At 37.8% G+C, this 23,854-nt stretch overlaps 1 protein-coding gene across 17 annotated transcripts in view; it reads right to left on the bottom strand.

Moving 5' to 3' along the window:
- Window positions 1-842: 842 nt before the first annotated feature.
- Window positions 843-23,854, bottom strand: part of picalma (phosphatidylinositol binding clathrin assembly protein a) — a 47,168-nt gene continuing 24,156 nt past the window's right edge. The window contains exons 5-23 of one of the 17 annotated variants that reach the window (XM_053515747.1): window positions 23,696-23,789; window positions 23,511-23,622; window positions 22,717-22,823; window positions 22,446-22,487; window positions 21,374-21,459; window positions 20,603-20,726; window positions 20,193-20,329; window positions 19,328-19,425; window positions 14,520-14,669; window positions 13,133-13,213; window positions 12,614-12,721; window positions 11,790-11,918; window positions 11,149-11,179; window positions 10,955-11,054; window positions 10,714-10,737; window positions 9,444-9,503; window positions 5,424-5,516; window positions 4,727-4,829; window positions 843-2,243 (exon numbers count right to left, since the gene is read on the bottom strand). In XM_053515747.1, coding sequence (XP_053371722.1) covers window positions 4,737-4,829; window positions 5,424-5,516; window positions 9,444-9,503; window positions 10,714-10,737; window positions 10,955-11,054; window positions 11,149-11,179; window positions 11,790-11,918; window positions 12,614-12,721; window positions 13,133-13,213; window positions 14,520-14,669; window positions 19,328-19,425; window positions 20,193-20,329; window positions 20,603-20,726; window positions 21,374-21,459; window positions 22,446-22,487; window positions 22,717-22,823; window positions 23,511-23,622; window positions 23,696-23,789 — 1,669 coding nt within the window. In that variant the 3' untranslated portion in view covers window positions 843-2,243; window positions 4,727-4,736. Of the gene's footprint in view, window positions 2,244-3,496; window positions 4,486-4,726; window positions 4,830-5,423; window positions 5,517-9,443; window positions 9,504-10,713; window positions 10,738-10,954; window positions 11,055-11,144; window positions 11,180-11,789; window positions 11,919-11,940; window positions 12,534-12,613; window positions 12,722-13,132; window positions 13,214-14,519; window positions 14,670-19,327; window positions 19,426-20,192; window positions 20,330-20,602; window positions 20,727-21,373; window positions 21,460-22,445; window positions 22,488-22,716; window positions 22,824-23,510; window positions 23,623-23,695; window positions 23,790-23,854 lie in introns of those variants that run through there. The other 16 variants (XM_053515749.1, XM_053515751.1, XM_053515748.1 and 13 more) reach the window with 16 other exon arrangements.

Here is a 23,854-nt window from a genome sequence, read left to right as displayed (position 1 = left end):
AGGCCTGGCTAAAAAAAAAAAAATTATATATATATATAATTATATATATATATATATATATATATATATATATATATATATATATATATATATATATATATATTGTGCCATGTACATTAAAACCCAACGGCTGTCACTTTAGCACTTCAAACTTGTTCTGAACCCGTTTTTCAACAGATCAAAAACATGGCCATGTGCGCTGGCACCATGGCCATCAGGGCAGATCCAAGGTGTTTACATCAGTAATTCAACAGTTTAAATACAAAGCGTTTACAGGTATAAAGGTTTAGGGTTATGACTCAATGGTTATGGTTCAATGTTTTAAAATTGTAAAAGAATAAAAAAAAAAAACTGTATATCTATATTAAATCTGGATGTTCATAAGATTGTGATTCTTTTAGAATTTGCAATACAAATCGAATCGGCACCTAGGTATCGTAATATCGCATCAGCTAGTCCCTGGTTATTCCCTTCACTTTAAACAAGCCAAAGTAAATGTTATTTAAAAGACAATAATTGCTACATTCATGTCCAAGATAGTGAACAATTTTGTTGACTTTGTTGTTGCCCACATTAAAATCTTAAGATGGCACGATCAAATTCTCCCTTACCAAGGAACATCTCGCTATATACCTTATCGCACACAATTACTTGGGTATCCAGCAAACCAAATTCTAACCCTAAAGAGCACTGTAGAACTCATACTTGACTAGTCATCCAGCTGATAGGTTAACGATATAGGTTGTGCATCCCTAATCTAACATACAATTCTAATGGTACGAGTCGCAAATAAAAAAACATCCAAATTCCAATTTAACATTGATGTAAATAAAACTCATGACTCTTGTGGAAGCTGCTCATTTATTTGAAAATCAACCAAGTTCTGCTCACATACATTTTATATAGTTATAAACAAAAATAGAATCTGCAGGGACAATGCAGCAAGTATGCTAAACCAATGGAGAGAATCACTTCATATTGGGACCATCTTTCACACGCTCCTCTTTTGGACAGGGTCTGGGTATATTTACACAAAGCACCGATCAACAGTGCTTTACTTTCCCATGATCTACTATGCCTACTGCTAATTTACAGACACTAAACACCACCACCCTGATGGTGACTTATGACATTTACACCCATTTCCCTGTGCTCCCAGTTTAGTGAAGGCCACCCCCTAGTGCCAGTGGAAGAAAGATGGCCCAAGCATGAAGGCTAGTTTGCACATTCAAGTTGTAAAAGTGTCAATGTAAAATAATGACATGCCAAGCATAAAGCAAAACAGCTACCCCCCTACACAACCCTGCAGAGTCACAAATGTAGTGATACCAGTCAAATAAATGTTCCCTTGGAGAAGCAAAAACAAACAAACAATAAACATTAGGCACAGAATTAACCATGTGACTTAATAAATTGTGTACTCTCTTCCCATTTCCCTTAAAATGCAGGGGAGAGTTTGTGTACTACAAATAATTGCACTGGAGAAGGGATGGGGTTCAAAGAATAATTAGTGCTCTGTGATTTAGTTTACAGATCATGATTTTTTTTTCCATTTTCTTCACACACACTCACTCACAAACTCTAATTCTGCCATCATACACATGAAAGCATATTCATTCCTACACACCTCCCATTAAGGAAGAGACTGATAAGGTCATATTTTTCTGTCATGTCTTCAGTGGGTAAATCATAAATAAATAGAAAAAAAATGCACAAGGAATGTGTACTGCAAACATAATAACATGAAAAAAAAATCATAATAGAATCTGAAGTCATGATTTCTAATGATGGTTAAATTAAGGAAATCACAATGGTGATCAGAAAAAAAGAAGAAAAAACTAAAGAAATACAGTCAACCCCACCCTGGTCTCTTACTCATGTTAGAAATGTGTAATGATCCCACTGTCTTTACATCCCCCCCTCTTCCCTACCCTGAAATTACCCGTGTGGTTTTACAGATGCTAATCAGTCAAGAACAGTCTGGTCCAGGAGAAAACACCTGCAGTTGTGTTACTGTTACACAAATTACAAAAGACTTGCTAGACTGTAATGTCTCTTATCATAAACCACTCATTTATTCCAAAAACCCACCCACCCTCCATTCTGTCCAGATCAGTACTGGGGCCACGCTCTTAGCGTAGAGTCAAACAGTGAACTGGGGACAGATTAAAGGTTTGAGATCGGAGACTGCATGATTCATCCTCAGGGAGCAAACAATCGCTGCGCCTTCACATGAACTGCATCTAGGAAAAAACAAAACTGTATTACTTCAATTTCAGCTCAAAACAGCATTACAGATGCAAACCTTCTACAGTCTCTTGTACAAGTTTTCACCCCCTTGAACTTTTATATTTTTGTAGTGTTGCATTCTTGAAAATGAAATGGACTTATAACTCAATAGTAACTCTCACAGACCTGTAAAGATCCATATTTTAAATCAAAGAAGCTGATTAGATGGTCAGATGAGCACATTGGTAAGAAAAAAATTCCATAAAATATGGAGCTTGACAAAACGCACAAGACTATTTTGGCCTTGGCCACACATAGGCAGAAAGCTGAATTCATTACCCTGAGAATGCCATCTCCACAATGAAGCATGTCCAGGATGGTATTATGTTTCAGGGATCCTGCTTTTCATCAGTGGGGACTGGGTAATTTTTCAGGATTGAAGGCAATTTAATGGAACCAAATACTGTGAAACCTCATATTGCGAGTAACGTTTGCCAGCATTTGACGACATATAACTTTTTAAGGTACGCTGTGGTAATGGGCAGGAAGCAGATACTGTACTTTAAGTTATGAAAGGCACAAGGTAGGGCTCGGATTGGGCTAAATCTGTCCAGCACATCCAATAGATGCTCGATCAGATTGGATTTGAGGAATCTCTTTGATGTGTTCCACCATTGCTGAACTCCTTCTTGCCATGAGTCTGGGCAAAATATCCTGCTGAAAGAAGTGATGGCCATTTGGGAAAGGCGTATACTTGGTCTGCAACAATGTGTAAGTGGGTGATCTGAATTATGTAACATCCACATAAATGCCAGGACCCAATGTTTCCCAGCAAAACATTGTTAGGAGCATCAGATTGTCTTCCCCCGGCTTGCCTTCTTCCCATAGTGTGTATTGCTACCGTCTCTTCCCCAAATAAGTGAAGCATGCGCAATTGATTGATCAGTCCAGACCACCTTTTTTTCCATTACTTCAGGGTCCAGTTTGCTTGCTCGCTTGTCCATTGTAGGTGACGGGTGTCAGCATGGGCGCCCTGACCGTTTTGCAGCTATCTATTCTTATATACAGCAAGCTGTGATTGTGCATTCTGACACCTTTTCTATTATAGCTCAATTTATTGTGCAATTTGCACCAGATTAGCTCCTCTGTGGGATCAGACCAGACAGGCTGGCCTTCACTCCCCGAGCCCATGACCCTATTGCTGGTTTATGGGTTGTTCTGCCTAGGAGGTAGTAATCACTGCATGCCATTTTGCAATGCCACCTGCCATTTTGGAGATGCTCTAGCTATACCAATTTGGCCAACTCACTTCGATACTTACACTCACATATTTGTTCTTATTTTTAACACATCACTTTTAAGAACTGACTGTTTACTTGTTGCTGTGTAAATCCCTGTTCTTAACAGTTGCCAGCGTAACAAAATTACTGATAGTGGTATTCATGTTATGACTGATCAGTGTATACTAGAAAAGCTATACTAAAGTGGTACAAAACCAAAATAGAAAATATGTTCAAATGAGGCAGTCAAACCCCAGACCTCAGTCCTGTGTCATAATATGAAAATTGCTGTTCAACAATGGTCTCCATTCTTTCTGATTGAGCAATTTAGTTAGAAGTGGACAAATATACCAGATGTGCAAAGCTCATGGAGACGAATGACAGACTTTGATTTCAGGTGTAATCCTAGGCTATGGACACATATGGGCAGCTATATGCGATATTTGGTTCCCCACCTACGAAAAACCATGGCAATAGGTGGACTGGCTAAAATAAAGTGAGAGAGAGCGCGTGCGTGTGCGCGCGAGAGAGAGTGCGTGTGCGCGAGAGAGAATGAGAGTGTGCGTGTGAGAGAGAGAGTGAATGAGAGCGAAAGAGAGAAATGGAGAGAGTGAAAGAAAATGCACTAGCATCCCATGACCCAGACAATGTGGTTTCTATAAGGATGAGTGTGTACAATAAGTCACAATAAAAAATAAGCACATGCATAAACTAAGTTCATTTCCATTCCAGCTCAACACAAAATGTGGAAAAGTTCACTGGGGTGAATAATTGAGCAAACTGTGACTAGTGTATATATATAAAGAAAAATTATACTCACAATAATTGAGTAACTTCACGGTAATAATATTAATATTTATTACTATTCAAAATAATGAATAGTAATAAAACATTGAGCATTACATTTTATTGACCACCAAACACCACAGTAATGAGGTGAACTGAAAACAAGCACCTGCATCCAGGTAGGCAATGGCTAGTGCAATGAATCACATGGGGTGAAATCACAACACAAAGAAATCAGAAGCAACACATTAGAAGAGATATTCAGAAATTATACTGTATTTAAACGAACTTCATAAAGCTTATTATTTCTATTATAACTGAATTCTAAAGTAACAGTAAACAGGGTATAAATAATAAAGCAGCTGTTAATAGAAGCAGACCCAGCACTACTAACATGCAGAATATACACACATGGCCCAGGCATGCTGTACCTAAGTGTCCCTAAAGGAATTCCTTTAGGGAAAGCTGTGCAAAGGGGTCCTGTCCTGGAGGCCTGAGAGGACTCTGACTGGAGGGACTAGAGGCAGTTGAGGGCTAGTTCAAAGAGAACGAGAAAGTGTGAAGGAAGACACATACATAGGCCACAAACGCACATAGAAGGGGAAAAAAACAACAACAACGAAAAACAGTGCCAGAGAGGCTGAAAGAGTGAAGCTGTTTTGAGATAAGAGAAAGGTCTGCTTCTTCAAGGTTGCACACTGGCATACCACAGAGACAAAAAGGTGGTGTGATAGAAGCAGGATAAGCATTGTTTTGTTTGTACAGATTGAAATGGAATGCATATCTGTAGTCATATCTCAATGCATCCATGCTAGCCTTGTTCAGAAGAGCCCTGTAATGGAACATGGAGATGTACGAGATCCATTCAAGTGCTTTCTGAACAGAGCTTCAAATGTTTTAGAGCTGCTTTTGCTCAAGGAAAAGAATTCCGTTAATCAGACAGTAGCAGCTCTTCAGGGACCACCAGGAGGAGCATAGTGTTGCTTATTTTTCTCCAGAGCAGACTGAAGAAATAAAATAGGAAAAACTGGATTTCTATGGTCTACTCTGGGAAACCATATCAGGATTGTACAGTAACAATTGTGGCATGGTGCAATAGTTTACCCCTTGGAAGTCATATTATCCTACCTGTGCTCCAAAAGGGTTAGCTGGCCTCATCACAGGCTGTGTGTACATCATGGTAGGTTGCGTCATCATGGTCACTGGAGCCATCTGTGCCGGCTAGAACGACAAACAAGAAAATTAATACATCTATGTAAATAAAAGAAAGTTTTGCTTGTACATTGACAGAACTAAAATAAACTTTTGAAGTACCTAGATATTTGCCTAACATTATAGCTGCGCAATAAAGTTATTAGTAGTTATCTGCCAGTTGGATAAAATGTAAAAGTGTATTTGCGAGGATACACTTTGAGTCTTTATAAATAAAAAAAAAGTTTTGTCTGTACATTGGTCAGAACTTGGTCTTTCAATCATACCTTTACGTTATATACGTTATATATATAGTCTGTGCAGCAAGATTATCACAGTGTAACACAAAACCGGCTAGACAGATTTTAATAAAACTTGTTTAGAACTTAGATATCTGCCTGAAGTTCAACCTGCATGATAAATGAAATCAAAATGTTAAGTAAATATTAACAGTTATATGATGGATTTAATAATCTACTTATGCACTACTTGCTTAATGTAAACAAAACACCTGCACCAATACATATCAATTAAAATAAAACTGAGTATTTTTTCTGGGAATAGTAAATATTTTCACAGCTAAAATAACATCACTGAAGTGGTACAAGTGGATTTTAATGCACTGGAGTCATTAAGACAAAACTTAAATTTTTTTTTTTCAAATCTACTTTTTCTTATCTGTGATTCACTCTCCGATTACCAGACAGGGAGTTTATTTGGTTGATGAGGAAAAAAAGGACAACTTGTCGTAAATAGGGTGTAAACATACTTTTTTATATTTTTCTTTCCCAATGATTGTAATAAGATGAAATGACAGTGTCTGGCTCCAACCAGAAATTATTATACCACTGATTACAGTTGATAAGGTTATTTTTAGCTTTAATCGCAACTATTTTTACAAACTCTTCTCCCATCAACAACTGTACTTCAGCTAATTCAATATATTTCTAACACTATTTAAACCAAGGTTCTACTACTGTATCTGCTCTACTACTGTATCTGCTCTTGCTAGATGGTTACTAGTTATCGGCGTGCAGCAAGCAAAAAAATTTAGGAGATTGCTGAATTTAGTGACATGAGGTTGAGAATTGCCCAACCCATTAATAAAACCCAGAAGGATAAGGCTGAACTGTCACCTTTGCTAAAGAAATGTGTTTCAAATACGTAATCAAAGATCACTTAAAACACTTTGTAACATTGGAATACAAAGATGCACAGGATAAGTCACAGCAACATTTAATAATGAATTTAAGAGCATTTCCACATGCATAATACAACAAGAATTCACATTACTGGGGCTAAACAGCTGTGTGTCCTTAGGAAAACCACTTGTTAGTAAAACTACTCTGAAAAAGGCTTCAGTTTGCTAGGTAAACTGTAAATATTGGATTTTGACAATAAATGACAATAAATAAAGGTCATGTGGTCTGAGGAGTCCAAAATAACCTTATTGGAGAGCAACGAGATAAGTAAAGATGTGCATGAAACAATGTGCCCCATATTGCCCACTAGACAAACCTCTGGAGGCATGTTATGATCTGGGGTTGCTTCAGTTAAACAGATCTAGACTCGTTACATGGCAATAAAATGAAATCAGCAGATGATCTACATACACTAACTAGTCAAAGGAGATTAGTGCATTCCTTTAAAATGAAGAAAGAAATAAAAATTAAGAACAATCATGGAGTTAGAAAGTGACCCCAAACTTTTGAACAGTTAATGGTAAGATGTGTCTGCTACTTATGCTCTGTAAAGACTTCATAACGCCTCTAATCCAAAGTGCTGTTAATTGGTCATTTTTCAGGCTGATATTCCATGTGTGTTATTTTATAGTTTTGAAATCCCCAGTATTGTTATAGAATATAGAAAATAAATCACTAAACAAAAACAAAGAAATTTGCAAGTGACCCCAAACTTTCGAACGGTAGTGTATACTAAATGACCAAGTTTTCACAGCAATGGATTTTTTTTTCCCCTGATGGCAGAGGCATATTCCAGGATGACAATGCTAAGTTGCATTAGGCCCAAACTTTGAAATTTCCCAGTGGTTCTGGAAGCATAAGGAATCATTTTCATACACAAATTGGCCTGATTTTACCTCCATTGAAAGTCTTTGGGATGTGCTGAAGAAAACTTTATAGAATGGTTTCTCTCTTCCATCATTAATACAAGATTTTGGCCAAAAATGAATGCGACCCTACTGTATGTATTAAAAAAATCCAGATGTTTCATGGAGTTGAATGTTCTGTTATGCATTCATCTGCCTTCGGGTACTAATTAAGTATCACTCAAAACAGCTTACACAGCTAGAGAAAGTAAAATAACGACACATAACTCTCCAATTAAACGCTCCATTACGTCAACACGAAGTCTTATGAGCAGTTTGAATAAATTGTCTACTCGATGAAATAGCTGAAAAACATTTTCGGCATGTACGTCAATCAATAATTCATTCTTACCAAATTATGTGAAGGCATTACTCAATACAGAATACTCTAGTGTCCCAGGTCTTCTCTTGTACACGTGTCATTAGTTCACCTCTCATGTTGGGGTCACCAGGATGTCTGTGTCAAAAGCTTGTTTCTGTGGCTATTCAATGATTTTTGTGTGTGACTAGACAGTCTTGGACCATTGCCCTGCTAGAAGAACCAACCATGACCCAGCAGCAGCTTTTTGGAAGAGGAAATCAGTCATTTATTTAAAACCTCTTGGCACTTCATGTAGTCTGTGATGGCAACAAGGTTCTCAGGGCATTTGGTAAAAAAAACAACTCCATAGCATTATAGCAGCAGGATTCTCCACCATAATTCACGGTCAGAATTGGCTTCTTTTTTGTGCAACCACTCTTCTTTGGAATACCACTCTAAACTCTGATGTAGGTGGGGCTTTAATAGGTTATGTGTAGCAGTTAAATGCAGGGGTTTCCTTTTGGAAAGGATTATTTATTTTAATAGTTTATTAATTAACTTTTTACAAAAATTAAGACCCCTACCCATCCTATGATAGAAAACCTGCTAAACAACAGAATTTAACTTCCTTTAGAAACAGAAACCCTGAATCGTCCAGCCAAAAATAGAGGACACAATAGAGGACCCTTAGACAGTTATTTTGCATTTGTGTATAAATGGAGAAATGAATCACAGAACTGAGGTTACATAAGTGAAGAAGCAGAGCCACACACCAGCATGTTGCCAACACTACTCTCTCTGTTAAACATTAGCTTTAACATGTGGCTCATGTTGGAAAACTCAGAACTTTAATCTTTTCAATCTTTAATCTTTACTGAGAAACACTGTACAGTTACACGAGAATAAGAAAAAGGCACCAAGTCGCCTTGCAAAATGTAAGGCTCTTAAATTTAAATTGGACTACCACAAACGCCCATACACTCGTATTCAATTCATTTAAAAAAAAAAACTTGCAAACAAGTGAGTTATAATAAGTGTGAACATTTTAAATTTTAATGAATTCAAGAACAAAAGCTAAAATGTATTAGCAGTGTCTGTGTCAGTACTCTAAGCATTTCCTGCACTCTTCATGCCTCCGCACTGTCACAGCTGTGACTGAGGGTAGAACAGCAGCTAATCAATATGCAGGCAGAAGAGCTATGCAATTATCAGGCAATGCTTTTAATTAATTAACCATTTGTGCTTGGCTACTTATTTCTCATTCAATACCAGCAGCCATTAAAAGAGAATGAGAACAGGGTTATTTACAGTCTCTAGTACATGTTATTTGCATAGATTCTCATTCATAAGAGAAGATCCTTTTGCCAAAACAATCATTACATTAAATACCAGCATGGCCCTCAAGGTTTAACAACATTCTTAAAGAACTTTATTATTAGTAACCAATAAACCATCCTATGTAGTCACTATATATAAACAAGAATAAAATAAGCAGAAAGTGATACTACAAAGTCATATATACATCATCTGTTTACATCCAACTACTTACCATTACATATCCCATCATGCCCGTGGGTGTTGTGGCAGGGAAAGCCATGACAGACGGTGCCTGGGACAAACAAGGGTCCAGAGTTAGAAACACTGGCAGTATAGAATGCGCTACTCAGAAAGCTGACAAAGTGCCATTCAGCTCAACACCTCCAGCATCAGAAATTCCACTCAAAGGAGCATGCCAAGACCACAACAAGTCTTTCAGCTCCCACCTTTATACACTTGTGCAGGCGCACACAGACGTACCCTTCAGTTCATAATAAACACTTTGTGCACGTAAGATTGTAGGAAGTTTTTTTGCTCTTAAATCTCTGGTGGACATTTAACAGCTCTTAACCTAAAGTCATTGCAAATGTTGTCCGGTGTGTCTGAATAGCAGTATAACCACAGAGAGAAAGAGAGGAGAGAGGCATATAAAAGAGTGTGAGACAGTCTGTGTGTGCACGTGCGTGCTTGAGTAAATGAGTTTTCAGTGGTAGTGTCGCCAGTAGCAGGTGCAGATCTTGATTCAAAGAGGAGTTCTTTGTAAAAGAGCCGTGAGATTCTCAAAGAGACTGAACTCATGACAGAAACACATTTGTCTTTACTTACAGACTGCTCAAATGTGTGAAAGGGCCTTCTTAGCTAATTGCCATCAAGCTATTTATTTTATTGAGCGAATGGGGCTCAAATGAAAAATATATTAGTGAAAAAAAAAAAGAATACATTATAAATGGCTGTACATTTAGGATTGAATACTTAAAAACACTTATATACATGAAATGAACTAAAACAATAATTACTGTAATTGCAGAGCGCTGTAAATCACAATATTTTGCTGCAGTGAGGATCCACAGAACAGACTTATGGACTTCGCTAATGTTTAATCTTAAGTCTAAGACAAATGTACGTATTTGTATCTATTCAACACAACCATCATACACTCAACATTTTTTAATGGAATCGCACCACACTCGGATAAAACCGAGTCTTATGATGCAGCAAGCTGAAAAAGGAAGAAGGGAAGTTAAAGAAGATACTATAGGTGACAGCCATGCTGTGGAAGCTCTTGGTTAGTTCAGCTGATCACAATGAGTACAGAGGCTTCAGTGTGACTCTGGTCACTGGTGTGTGCATTGGTATGCAAACAGCCACTTTTATAAAGTACGCTCAAGACATGCACACACATACACAAACTCTCATCGACATGGTCCGAGACCAGAGTAAGAAGCTGTGAGGTAAACAATACACACTCATGCGTCTTAAAACAATTCAATTATTGGACTTACGTATTGTGGGAAATGCATGCCATTCTGTTTATTCCCCCAGACGGAAATTTCACAACGCAACAGACAGTCAGTTAGAGGACACAAAGATACAAATGACACTGTAGCTCAAACATGAAACATTTTTAAACCTGTACCAACAGGAGTGTTTACTAAGGGGTATTTATTTTTTATTTTTTTTACTTAGAAGATGGGCCTTATTGTGTCTTACTGTGTTAACAAACGGAAAAACATCTCTCCTTACCATACTGGCAGGGTTCCATGTTGTGGTTGGAGCTGTCTTTGGTTGCCAGTTGGTTCCACCTGTTAATTTCTTCTCACCAGGCTGACTCCAGTAAATGTCACTTAGATACAAAGAAGAAAAGACATTAGTACACCCTTCAAGTTAACCCAGACTTCAAAGCAGCTTTGAGTACAAACGTTTACACGTGGACTTACTTTTTTGTTGTGCCATTTCCAATATCCAGATCTGCAAAAAAAAAAAAAAAGTACTAGTTTAATTAAATGTTTAAAAAGATAATGATCCAAATATCGAATGCAATTTTACTTGCATGGTTAAAAGTATATTGACATCTGACCTTTACATCCATATGTGCCCATTCTGAAACTATGGATATTAATAAAGAGTTGGTCTCCCATTTGCTGTTATAATAACTACATTTTTAAATATGGCCATGGACATCGTGCTCATTTAGCCATGGGGTCATTAGCGAGGTTAGACTGCGACTTCAAATGAGAAAGTGTCAGCATTCCAATTCATCCCAAGGGTGTTCACTGGGGTTGAGGTTAGGGCTCTATAGAGACCTTCAGTCTTTACTTCAAAGTCTTTGCTTTGTGCACATGGTTATTGTCTTGGTCCAACTGGTTTGGACGCATTAGTTCCAGTGAAGTGAAATTATAATACTACAGCATACAAAGACATCTTCTACAACTGTCTCTCCAACTCTATGGCAAAAGTTTAAGAAAAGCCAACATATGGGTGTGATGGCCAGGAGTCTATATACTTTACTGGCTGTAAAGTGTACTATGCTGGATATGTAAAAAAAAAATTCAGATATACACAAATATCAGAAACATACTGCCCACAAGGTTGGCCAGAGAGGATTCAAGGTCATCAGACACAAGTTTGCCAGACAGTTCGGCAATGGGTGGCATGCCCTGGCTCGGAGAAGTTACTGTTGGTTTCAGGATACCACCTAAAACATCATCTTTGCAATAATGCAATATAAAGGAAGAGAGAAGAATGAGAGCAAAAGGAGGAGACAGTAAAGAACAGAAGACAAGACAAGCAGTAGTTATTGTAGATGGAGTAAAACTTTATTTAAAATGTAAATAAACTGAAAATGTGCAATTTCTTCCTCCTAAAACAGTCAGCCTCAACTCACCGAAGTCATGCATGCCATGCAAAGCCAAGGCCCAGAGTTTATCCACACAGCACAGGAAGAGACAGAAAAACGAGATACTAGTCAATATAATATTTTAACAAACAGACACCTATATTAAAACAAATGGAGAATATGCCACAAATAACTCTTCAAACAAACTAAGAATGGAGAAGGTAAAGTGCCTGGAAATCTAGTGCTGTGTGTCTGTGTGTCCTGCATGCAAAGCTGTACTTTATTTGGCATACTGATAGGATGCAGAAAAGTCCATACAATGCCTCACTTATCTCATGCTTTATTTAGAAATGCAAATGCAAATCAAATGCAAAAATAAATTAATTAATACAACCATTCATGCTGAATGTCTCAATTTCACACTTATTCAGAGATGTATATGGGACATCAGGTAGAGCACTGCAACTCCCTGCCCTCATATTTCAGCTGTGAGTGAGAAAGCAAGAGAGGGTCGCTCTCCTAGCAACCATCACAATAGTAACGATGGAGGAGAAAGACATTCTTACCAGCAGCGTCTGTGCTGTTAACAGTGGATTTATTGCCGAACACAGAGTCAAAGTCAACGCTAAGGCCAGAAGAGCTGGCTGGTTGAGGGATGGGAGATGCTGAAAACCCTGTAAAGTACAAACGACAAAGTGAACTGGTTAGATGTTAAAGCCAAAGGGCAAATCTGTGATGAAATCATGATCCACTATTGTTGTCTTAACATAAATGGATCAGTTCACTTCTATTCCACTCAAACACAGGTGTTAATACTTCTGGGACTGGGGGCACTTAATTCTAGGAACACTTGGGAATTCGGCCACACCCTTACACTACTCAGTAACACATGAGTTGCCCCGGCAATTACAGGGTACACATCAACCTATGACCAGTAGACTCCATTTCATCTCCAACTGCTGTTTAAAAGAGGACGGATGGTTAAAAGAAGCCCAGATCTGAAAGTTGAAAAAGACCAAAAGAAAACAAAGAACAGGAGTTAACAGAATAGTTATGGGGAATGGGAGGCAGGATTCATGACCTACCTCCAAATAGTCCAGCTACTGCGGAAGGCTCGGAGTGGAACAGTGAGGTCTTAGAGTAGGGGGCCGAGGAGCAGAACGAGTCTGCCACAGCGAGAAGAGTGCAGAGGAAGGAAAGCCAGAGGTGAGATATTAGTAAAGTAACAGAAAGAAAGCGAGAAAGACCTGGCTTTCTGAGACACAGACTCTCTGATTCAGTATCTGTGTTTAAAAAACAAACTTAAAAACTATTTTAAGCAACAAAAACAGACTTAAAACCTTATTTACAACATAAAGCAAGAACCAAATTATTTGAAGAGGAAGAAGGGGTGCTACAGGATGCTCAAAGCCTGGAAGGGGATTAAAATAAAATAAATACAATAATCATTTTAAAAAAAGCGCACAAGAGTGCAGGCAATGGAAGAGCCTGAATCAAGAAAAGGATTGTAATAATCTGGAGAACCAAAACATACAGACTTGCATTCTGCAAGAATTTGTATGCAAGAAGTGGTATGGAGCCTAAGCAAAATGGGAGCAGATGACCTTAGCATACAACATTACCATAGGAATCACCTAAATACCTCAAGGAGATACATAAATTCTTTTTGCATTATTTAAACAAAAGCAATGAACAAATAATAAAAGGCACACTGTACCCGATATGAAAAACGTGTATTAAAAAAAAAAAACAAGCCAACCACACCCTCCACCTTACTACAACTGTATTATTGTAGAGGACAAATGTATCTTTAGATGTGTTAATATTATGATGAACATTGCTAAAAAGGATCTTGCTCTTGTTTTCCGAAGCTAACAATGAAATATGAGCATCATGATGTCTAATCCCATGTCTGAGAATGCTGTAAGCTTTCTGCTATTAAACGGCACTGTCTTAAAATTAGCACCAGAATCTCTAAGCGTGCCATGAATCTTTAAAAATGAATTTTATGGTAATATATTGATTGTAATATATAACAGTATTTAGTTTTTCCTCCTTCTGCATCTTTTTCTTAATGATAGACCTGGGATGTATATTTAAGTGGAAAACTCCAATATTACAAATAAATAAAATTTAATCGGAGTAATGGGTGAGCAGGAAATCAACAGCAGCTTAAGCCTCAGTTAGATGCAAATAGGGCAGAGTGTCATCTGAGTACCAAGATAATAAGCAAAACATAGCACATTACTGTTCGGCTGCAAAAGTGCATACATTTTGGCACACAAGGCATCTGTCCATTACTGTTCAGCACACACTTATCAGAATACAGTATCAGCTGCCGTGTAATAATGTGTGAGAATGATGTGTAATGGAACATGCATTAAGTAAACAAGGCAAACAAATTCTCAAAAGCACAGCAGGCAAATGCAAACAAACCGTGATGCTAAGAAGGGCAAAAGAAAATCCGTTTACCACTAAACATTTCATGACTGGGAGTCCTAGAAGGAAAACTAACAGCATCTGAAGACAGAGGAGGTGGAGGAACAGCATCGACAGGTTTGGAAAGGAAAGGATTAAAGTTTGGAATGGAGTCATCGACACTCTCTGAAGAAGTGAAAGGATCTACACAGCCGTCAGAAACAGAAAACAAGACATCAACAAGAAATGTTAGAGGAACCATGAAAACCAGCATGCAGATTCAGGTGAAGAAAGATGAGGAATCCATAAAAGCCACATGTATAATCAATAATTCGATTTCTTATTTAAAAATAACATTCATATGGAACAAGACTGTTGTTATTTACTGGTGGGTTACAATGAGCATGAACTGTTTCAGGTACTTAGTTCATAATGTTTCCTAAACCTTTGAAGCAAAGGATTAATGGTTGAACCAGTATTTAATTGTACTTCCAGGACATTTTGGTAACACTTACCTGATCAGCTATTAAATAAATAAATGGTAAATACAAACAAAATACAAAAGTAGTATCAAGTTAAAGTTAAATCACTTAGCCATTCTTAAATAAAATCTATATTCCTCAGTGAGGCAGAAGATAAGACAAGGCCGGCAAATAGTAAAAGAAGGCAAGTAAAAATTTTTAGACTAACTAAATAAAATTTTATTGAAGGAATTCCTACTGTAGCTTTTAAATTTAATCCTAGATTAATAAAAAACACAATTAAATATTTTGTACTGTGGCACAGTGAATGCTACTGTGACCAGAGGTTTGTGAAAAAGCTTTTGGTGCCACAGGTTGCGCATCACTATACAATCCCACTTAGCTAGTTTAAAAATCAGTGATTACAATCCGTTTCAAAGGCTACCGAGTCAGAAGCTGCACAAGGCAGGAAAAAAACAAAAAAAAAACAATGCAGACACTACTTTGGACATCACATCCTCCACTTATTCATCCATTCATTAATCATTCTTAAGACCAATGAGCTCACGTTAACTGCCAGTTGTCCATGAAAGGACTTTATGACTGCGTATTGTAATGTGTGTAAACAGTAAATTAATGAACTTGCAAACCCTAATTGATGACTGGGAAGTCATTAGAACTGTAACTGAACAAGATAAATTAAACATGATCTGCTGCATGCAAGCTTTTCCATATGTTTGCAGTGTATAAAGGAATTTGCTCAAAATTGGAACTGTATTTTACTCTGGTATATTACTTGTGAAGTTTTTTACTCAAACAAGTACACAAACAAGTGAAGATGCCCAACTGCTCCATCAAAATTAGCCTTGGTCTGCAGTTTGGGTTATATAATAATCAAAATATTTAATATCCACTATTACAAGGCTGATGGCCAGTACACCACCTCTTGCTTGTCAATTATGAAATATCATCTAAATATCTAAAGCCAACATTATTCATTATTCATTAATTTTAATAAAATCATATCACATGAGCCAATATTTTATTCACAGTAGAACATGGAAAACATAAATGTTTGATGATTTTTATTTTATTTTATGCACAACAGGTCTCAAAATATTTGGGATGGGGCATATTTATCATGGTGTAGCAGCCCTTCTTTTTAAACCAGTTTTTAAAAAGAAAACAGTTTTTCCTGCTGCTAAGAGTTTGTGGTCATCTTTGACATATTTTTCATTTAATGATGTGCCGAATGTTCTCTATTACCTCATTTCCACTACACTGGTGTCAGGTGCCACCGAGAACCGGCCCGCATTTACACTAGACAGGAGCTTAGCCGGAGCTGCATGATAATACGTCACAGAAACGACCATGGCCGAAGTCAGTTTACTGGTTATTCTCCAAACTAGTATAAAAATGTCTTTCAGTATCCAAAGGCAGCTTATTTGACGTGTTATAACCGCTGAAAGTCTTTCTTCATTTTTTTTTCTTTTTTTTAGCTTTTTCACTATTTGGTTGGTTGTTCGTGTGAAGCCTGCGACTATTAGTTCTTCTCTAATTTTCTTATATACACTTTTTTTCTTAAAGCACTTTCCAATTTCTGCTGAATCTCGGCTAATGTCCAAATTGCTAAAAGCGTTTTTGTTTCGTGTGCGCTCCACATTAACGGACTTTGGGTCTCCGCCATTTTTTTAACGCTTCCAATAACTCTGCCCACCAGAGGTGTGGACTCAAATCATGTGACTTGGACTCGAGTCAGACTCGAGTCATGAATTTGATGACTTTAGACTCGACTTGACAAAATATAAAAAGACTTGCAACTCGACTTGGACTTTAACATAAATAACTCGGACTTTCACTTGGACTTGCGCCTATTGACTTGTAAAGACTTGCTACTTCCCATTAAAAAGCCCAAAGATAAAAAGTATGTTAACACGGTCCGCTCTATCTCTGTTTATGTGTCTGTGCGCGTGTGTGTGACAGAGCGCATGCGCGCATTCGGCACGACATCCAATCAAAGTACCGTAGATTCTTTTGATTCGACAGCGTCCAACACGTGACAACAACGTGCACGCGCCAGTTCGCGAAATGATACCGAAGGTAGCTTCGTTTGGCTATAAAAAATTGTCTATATGCGCGGACCACTGAGCTTCTACAGAACGCAGTAAAGGCCAAAAAGGAAATTGTTAGCGTTTTTTAATCCCCTGATGAACTCTAGCCATCAGGATGTGTTTCCCTTGTTATCTTGGACATATTTAGAATGATGAACCTCGGCTGAGTCACTTGTAGGCTGTAAACATGTCAGTACATGCGTTGTATTGTTTACATTAAATCACTGGTATACACTACCCATTCTTTCATATGCAGTTTGGGTTTATTCAAATAATGTGACCTAGTGAATTGACATCACACGGATAAAATGCTAATTATCTCGCATAATAATAAAAAATAAAAATAATAATAATAATAATAATAATAATAATAATAATAATTATTATTATTATTATTATTATTATTATATATTTAATTTTAATAATACTTATTATTATTAATATTATAATATATAATATTTAATTATAATATAATAATTATTATTATTATTAATTTATATATAATAATAATTATTACTACTATTATTATTAATGTCTTGAGACTGTATCTGACGGGTCTCTATTTTGGCATTATGGTTTTGCTGAAAAGGCATATTTGATATGAAATATCAGACTAAATACTGACATGTTTACAGCCTACAAGTGACTCAGCCGAGGTTCATCATTCTAAATATGTCCAAGATAACAAGGGAAACACATCCTGATGGCTAGAGTTCGTCAGGGATTAAAAAACACTAACTGTCCTTTTTATTCTTTACCGCGCTCTGTAGAACCTCAGTGGTCCGCGCATAACCCTTCGCGGGCGAGCCTTCTCCTAAATGCGCGTTCCCTGTGCCCTTTTCACGGGGGTGGGGCTAAAAAAACGCATCCTAATTGGGGAACCAACTTCGACACAGCACCGGATTGTTTGTATGAGGTAGCCTACGTGAGTGTATCAAGGTAGGGAGCAAAGTTCTTTAATGTTATGTGAAGAAAACAACGTTATTGTTTGTATGAAGTAGCCTACTTCATTAAGAATATGTGCTACCATTTTACATTGCTACTAGCATTTACTAACATTTGTATTTTTATGTATCTGAGCAATGTTCTTTCATAAAAAAAGGTTTGTTTAATAAATACAGATCTTACAACCATACATAATCTGTATACATTTTATTTTTCTGCTAAAAAGACTTGAAAAGACTCGAAAGTCAAACCGTAGGACTTTTGACTTGACTTGAGACTTGTTGGCTTTGACTTGGGACTTGACTCGGGACTTGCCTCGGGACTTGAGGGCAATGAATTGAGACTTACTTGTGACTTGCCAAACAATGACTTGGTCCCACCTCTGCTGCCCACCGCTCGTGACGTCACGGTTTCTCGCAACTAGACCAGCAGAGTTTAGGGGCCGGTTCGGTGCTTATTTTAGGGCACCGGCACCAATTTTTTTCTGTGGAAAAGCGCGGCACTGGTTCAAAAATTGGGAACCAGAGCAGTGGAAAAGGGGTATATGGGTGAATGATCTGCACTGCAGGCATGATCTTCCCTGAAATAGACTTTGTCTAAAACCTTTAAACTGAATACCTATTAGCATTCATAGTGCCTTCCAAAACATACAAGCTGCCCATACTACTGTATATGCACTCAACCGTATATGAGTCTTTCGGCCTTGTTCATTACACACATTATGATGTTATGTACTGTGGATGATGAGATTTGCAAAGACATCGCAATTTGACATTGAGGAACGTCGTTTTTAAAGTATCCACAATCTTTTTATGCACTTTTTCCCAGATGGGAGAGCCTCTGCCCATGTTTACTTCTAAGAGACACTGCCTCTCTCCCTTGTATAGCCAAGCGTGTTACAAACCAGATGCTAGATGGTCTCCCTGCTGAATCTTTTAAAAAATTGCTTGTGTGTCAGCCATAGTTGCACCTGTCCTAACTTTTTTAAAACCAGTAGCGGTCAACAAACTTAAAATTAGCTCATTTAATGGACAAAAGTATCTAAATTTAAAACATCTGATAAGTTCTCTGTTCTATTGTGAATAAAATACGTGCTCATGTTATTTGAAACTCTTAGTTTATATTTTATTCAAATTTAAAAAACATTCCAACTTTTCTGGTATTCGCGTTGTATGTGACTATAGGATGTTCATACATAAAGCTAAAAGAACCATAATAACAATCTTTTTGTATGCAACAATCTTTGTATGTAACAGTTTATGTTTGCTTACATGTGACTAATCCATGCCCAAGTGATAATGAAATCTATTCGGTGAGAGAGATGCTCAGTATGTCCAGCACTCACCTCCCCATGAGTTAGCTACAGGCAGAGCAGTTGGAAGAGACAGAGACGGCTGGAATGCTGGCTGCAGATCTAGCAGATCATTTGGCACCTTTGAAGCACTAGAGAAAAGAATAAAACAAACTAAATTTACAACTGGGAAGGTCAAGGATCTCACACGGACACATAAATCTAAACACTGAAGGCTAATTCAAAATGCTTGTGGTTTTAGAGCAAAGAACACAACACAGATATATATCATCACCTTATTGCTGAGAGAATGCAAAGAAATAGTTATTTATTGAAGGAAGTCACAATGCAACAATACCTTTTCAAAGCTAAGAGTGCAAGTTAGATGTTCCTGTGCTTTATTTAGCCTTTCAACACAACCATCTTATTAGTATTACTTTATGCCCACATGCTTTCAGTAACATGCACAGGGAATGTTGCTTAATGTTCAATGGGAAGAAAAGTGGCAATGAAGACATGGTGGAATATCAGATGACAGGAAGCTGCATACTGTATAGCTCAGACCAAGTTATATTTTGTGAGCATACCGTTCTATACAAAACCACCATCCCACAGTTAAACCAAGATAGACGATAGACACTATATTTGTGCATCCTTAGAGCTAAAAATAAGGCCCTGTCACAAATTAATTTGTATTTTCAAACTAAATAGCTTACCACAGTCTTGCTGGTTAAACCTTCAATGCACATCTCATTATCCTTCCTTTAGCATTCCCATTTTTCTGCTCTACTCATCTTATACTTTCTATCTACCTATTGGTGCTAATAAGGTAGAATCCTCAGCAGGGGAAAGAAGCTTTATGTACGCAGGTATTAAAAAAAATTAAAAGAGCTGTGCAGGAATGGGACACTATACTCACCTGTTGGTGGAGCTGGGTGTAGAGAACAGGTCAATTGCTGGAGCAGTGATGATGCTGCCAGAGGCTGTAGATACAGGAGAGGCTGCTGTGGTTGAGGATGTGGAAGGCTTTTTGGAGAGTTCTTTCAGGCGCTGCTCCTGCAGGAAAAACAGGAGGACATTTTGGTAACAGCCAAAAAAAACACTCAACCACAACAAATTAAAGACAAATGTGTTTCCCTATAATGCCAAAACTTCGTAACACAAAGTTCCTCTCTAAGCATGCACAACTGATCTGGGGCCTAAACAAACAAACAAGGTGATAAATTTCAACATTTCAGCACTAGATGTACGAGTGTACTTGTATTATTTCTTTGTAAGTATAACATTGTTGCTGTTTGCTCTAATAAACAGGTACAATATTAGAAGCACCTTAAGCGTTCTTAAGCGAGCTTGTTCCTCCTCTAGGGCTACCTGCTTTTCCCTCTCATCCACTTTGGTGAAAGATATGCCCGTGTTTGCCAGAGAGGAGACAGCGTTGGACAGTGTGCTGGCCCTGTACAAAAAAAAAAAAAAGGGAAGAAAGAATGGCAGAGTGACAGAACACCCGAGCAAACATCAGTATCAGGTGATGTGCTAAAGGAAATGGTCTTCCTTGGCTCATGGCACACAGGCAGATAAGGTTTTTATGGGTTCCTCTAACAGCAGTGAACTTTGACCCAAGTTTCCTACCAAAATGTCAGAACTAGCAAAGCTAGACACTTTTCTAGCTTTTTTTTTTTTTTTTTTGCTGCACAAAATGCAACTCATCAAGATTCCACTTTTGAGGATGTCATTTGCAGAGAAAAAGGTCAGAAATCTATAGGTTTTTTTTTTTTTTTTGCAGTGACCTAGTTCAGTAAAGAACAATCTGGTCTGTGTGAGCATGCAACACCACTGAGGGCTATCAGTTGCCCCAAAACACACTGGGGACATCTGCTTTCTACATTTGAAATCATTCAACAGTTCAATAAAAGTTGGCTCTGAGCCTGACTCCAAGCTCTCCTAGCAGGCCTGACATCTCTCTCTCTCTCTCACACACACACACCCACACACATGCACACGTCAATCTAGAAAATCTCACACACATGCTAAATTTGGTACCTGGGCACAACAGCTTGGCAGGGAACTGAAAAGCAAAGTTACTTATGTAGGTCACTGTACCTGCTGGCTGCCGTCGAGTCCTTAACCTTTTTTCCCTCTAGTGATGCCAAGTGCTGCTCCAGTGCATCCAGGAGACTACTGGGAGCCTGGAAATAGAAATTATTATTATTTAAGTGATATCCTCTCTCAAACATACAACTTGCACATACTTTTACTCACTGTCTCACATACACAACCATGGTGAGCATGCAGAACACTGAAGTACCAGACAGGGAAAAAGATTGCATCAATGACAGGAGGAAAAATAGAGGTAGGTGCAGATACTTACACAGACTGTAAACTGAAAACGGAAAGATAAGGAAAGATACAGAATATAAAGGTGGTAGTTTGACAGTATTTAAAGGCATTTCAAACAAAGATTAGAGTGAAGATGCAGACACTGAATTTATTTCACCCAACCTAAACTTAATTTGTACAAGCTGAACTCCATGTATATACTGTAGCTGTTCAGACAAATTAAATTCAGTCACCCAGACCAAACTGCACAGGACTAACACATGATCACTGGGCATACTCATTTCTCTGTTCATGTAGAGACTACCCCAACACCTGCATGGTCTTAAACTGGAAGATATTTAGAATTTTTCAGTGTGTGACTCTTATTTTAATTTGCAGGTTACCTGAGGAAAATATATAACCTGCGATAGAAACAATGCACTGGTTTGTATTGCTAGAAAAAAGGAGAACGATGGAAAGAAGTTTGAGGAATCTGCAACATGCAAAAGGCACTGCACACACTGGGCTAAGGCAGAGCCATGCTGGGGGAGGGAAATGTGTTCCTTTTTATAATGTGTGCCTCATACACTGATTGCAATTCTAGCAATTTTAAGTCTTTGGAATTTAAACAAGGTCATCTGTTAAACTTAAACAACAGATTTATGATTAGAATTGTGTGTGTGGTTATGAATTATTTAGCTGAGCAGAGACTGAGAAAGTTAAGCTAATAGTCATGAATGAAGAAAGCACGATTGTGTGTGTGGTTAACACAGCATCAGTTAGTACTGCAATCAAATATCGCAGGCCACACAGGTCTACGTTTAGAGTTGAGAGTGTTAAAGAATTACGATCTTACCTGAGACAAGTCTGGTATATCGCCTCGGTCAATGCCCACTTGCTATAAAATAGGAGAGAGGCATTTGTCATGTCAACAGGTGACAACCAATCAGATATTATGAGTTCTAATTTCTTCATGTACTGGAGATGGAACAAGTACAAAAGCTCCCTGTAGCAAGATTTAACGCAGCAACATAAACTTTTACTGGTTAAAAAACTATGGCGAACAATCTTGCCTAAATCCGTCATGATCATAGACAAAGAACTAAATATAGAAACTATACGCTTACCTCGGCAACTTTGAGGAACTCTGAGATTCTCGTCATACGGGTGAGGAATTTCTTGTAGATGTCAAGTCCTTCTTTACACTGGGCTTTCTTCATATCAAAGTACTTCTCTGTTTAATTTGGACAAAAATGGATGTTCACAAAAATGCTCATCTATTGTTTAAAAATCACACAGCTGCAATACACAGTAAGAAGAAAAACTCTACTTCAGAGGCTTTCAGGTATTTGTCATTAGGGAATGATCCAAAGCATGTCTCACCAGTCTGCCATTGTCTACAAACTACCGACTTATTCACATTCGCTTATGGCAAACACTCTGCAATCCTTTGTGACTGCTTACCCAGCCAACATAAACATGCTCCAAAAACAACAAAGCTGTTAACACTGGGAAATTCTCAAGATGCTTAAAAAATTTTCCTAGTGGGTCAAAACCCTGCATGTTCTTCCCACAAAATTAATACATAATCCAAAACACCATAAAGTTATATAATTGTAGATTGTTGAAATAACTCTTTGTTATAACTGTTATTACATAAACGACTATCAGGAGAGGTGTAATTATGGGTAGTTGCTGTAAAATGGAGCTGTTCTCATGTCTTTGCCTCGGGCTCCAAAGTAGTATGATGACTCAAAGTGCAGTGCTCAGTTGAACTGGCTGAGACACATCAGAGCAGGTCAAATCAGAGCTCAAAGGTTTCTTTACCAGGAAACATTGAAGCAGGCAAACAGGGCAAAGTCAACATGAAGCAGAGACTAGCACAATACATGCAAGTTCCTATAGGGCAAAAACTATTTACCGAGCAAGTTGATGATCCCTTCATTGTAGGCAGCAAACAGCCGGATGGCGTCTTTAAACAAGAGCATGAAGGCGGCATTGATGACTCCATTTGTGAGCTCGTTTGCATTTACCTGGTGAGGGACATATGATTTAGAAGGTAACTTCCGTAAACTAAAATAAATAAACAAATAATAATAAAATTACATTGAAGTCAAGAAGCGAGTCCATCTGATTCTGGATGATGGGGAGAGTCTTCAGCAGCTTCTCTGTGTTCATGGTTCTCATAACACCATCTGCCCTAGGAGTGAAAAAACACACAATATCCCATACTATAAGGACATACCAGTAGTATACAACTGTTGC

Source organism: Clarias gariepinus, chromosome 17 (assembly GCF_024256425.1).
Source record: "Clarias gariepinus isolate MV-2021 ecotype Netherlands chromosome 17, CGAR_prim_01v2, whole genome shotgun sequence".
NCBI lineage: Eukaryota > Metazoa > Chordata > Actinopteri > Siluriformes > Clariidae > Clarias > Clarias gariepinus.
The sequence above is the reverse complement of the archived record's forward strand: the minus strand, read 5'-3'. Positions and strand labels throughout refer to the sequence as shown.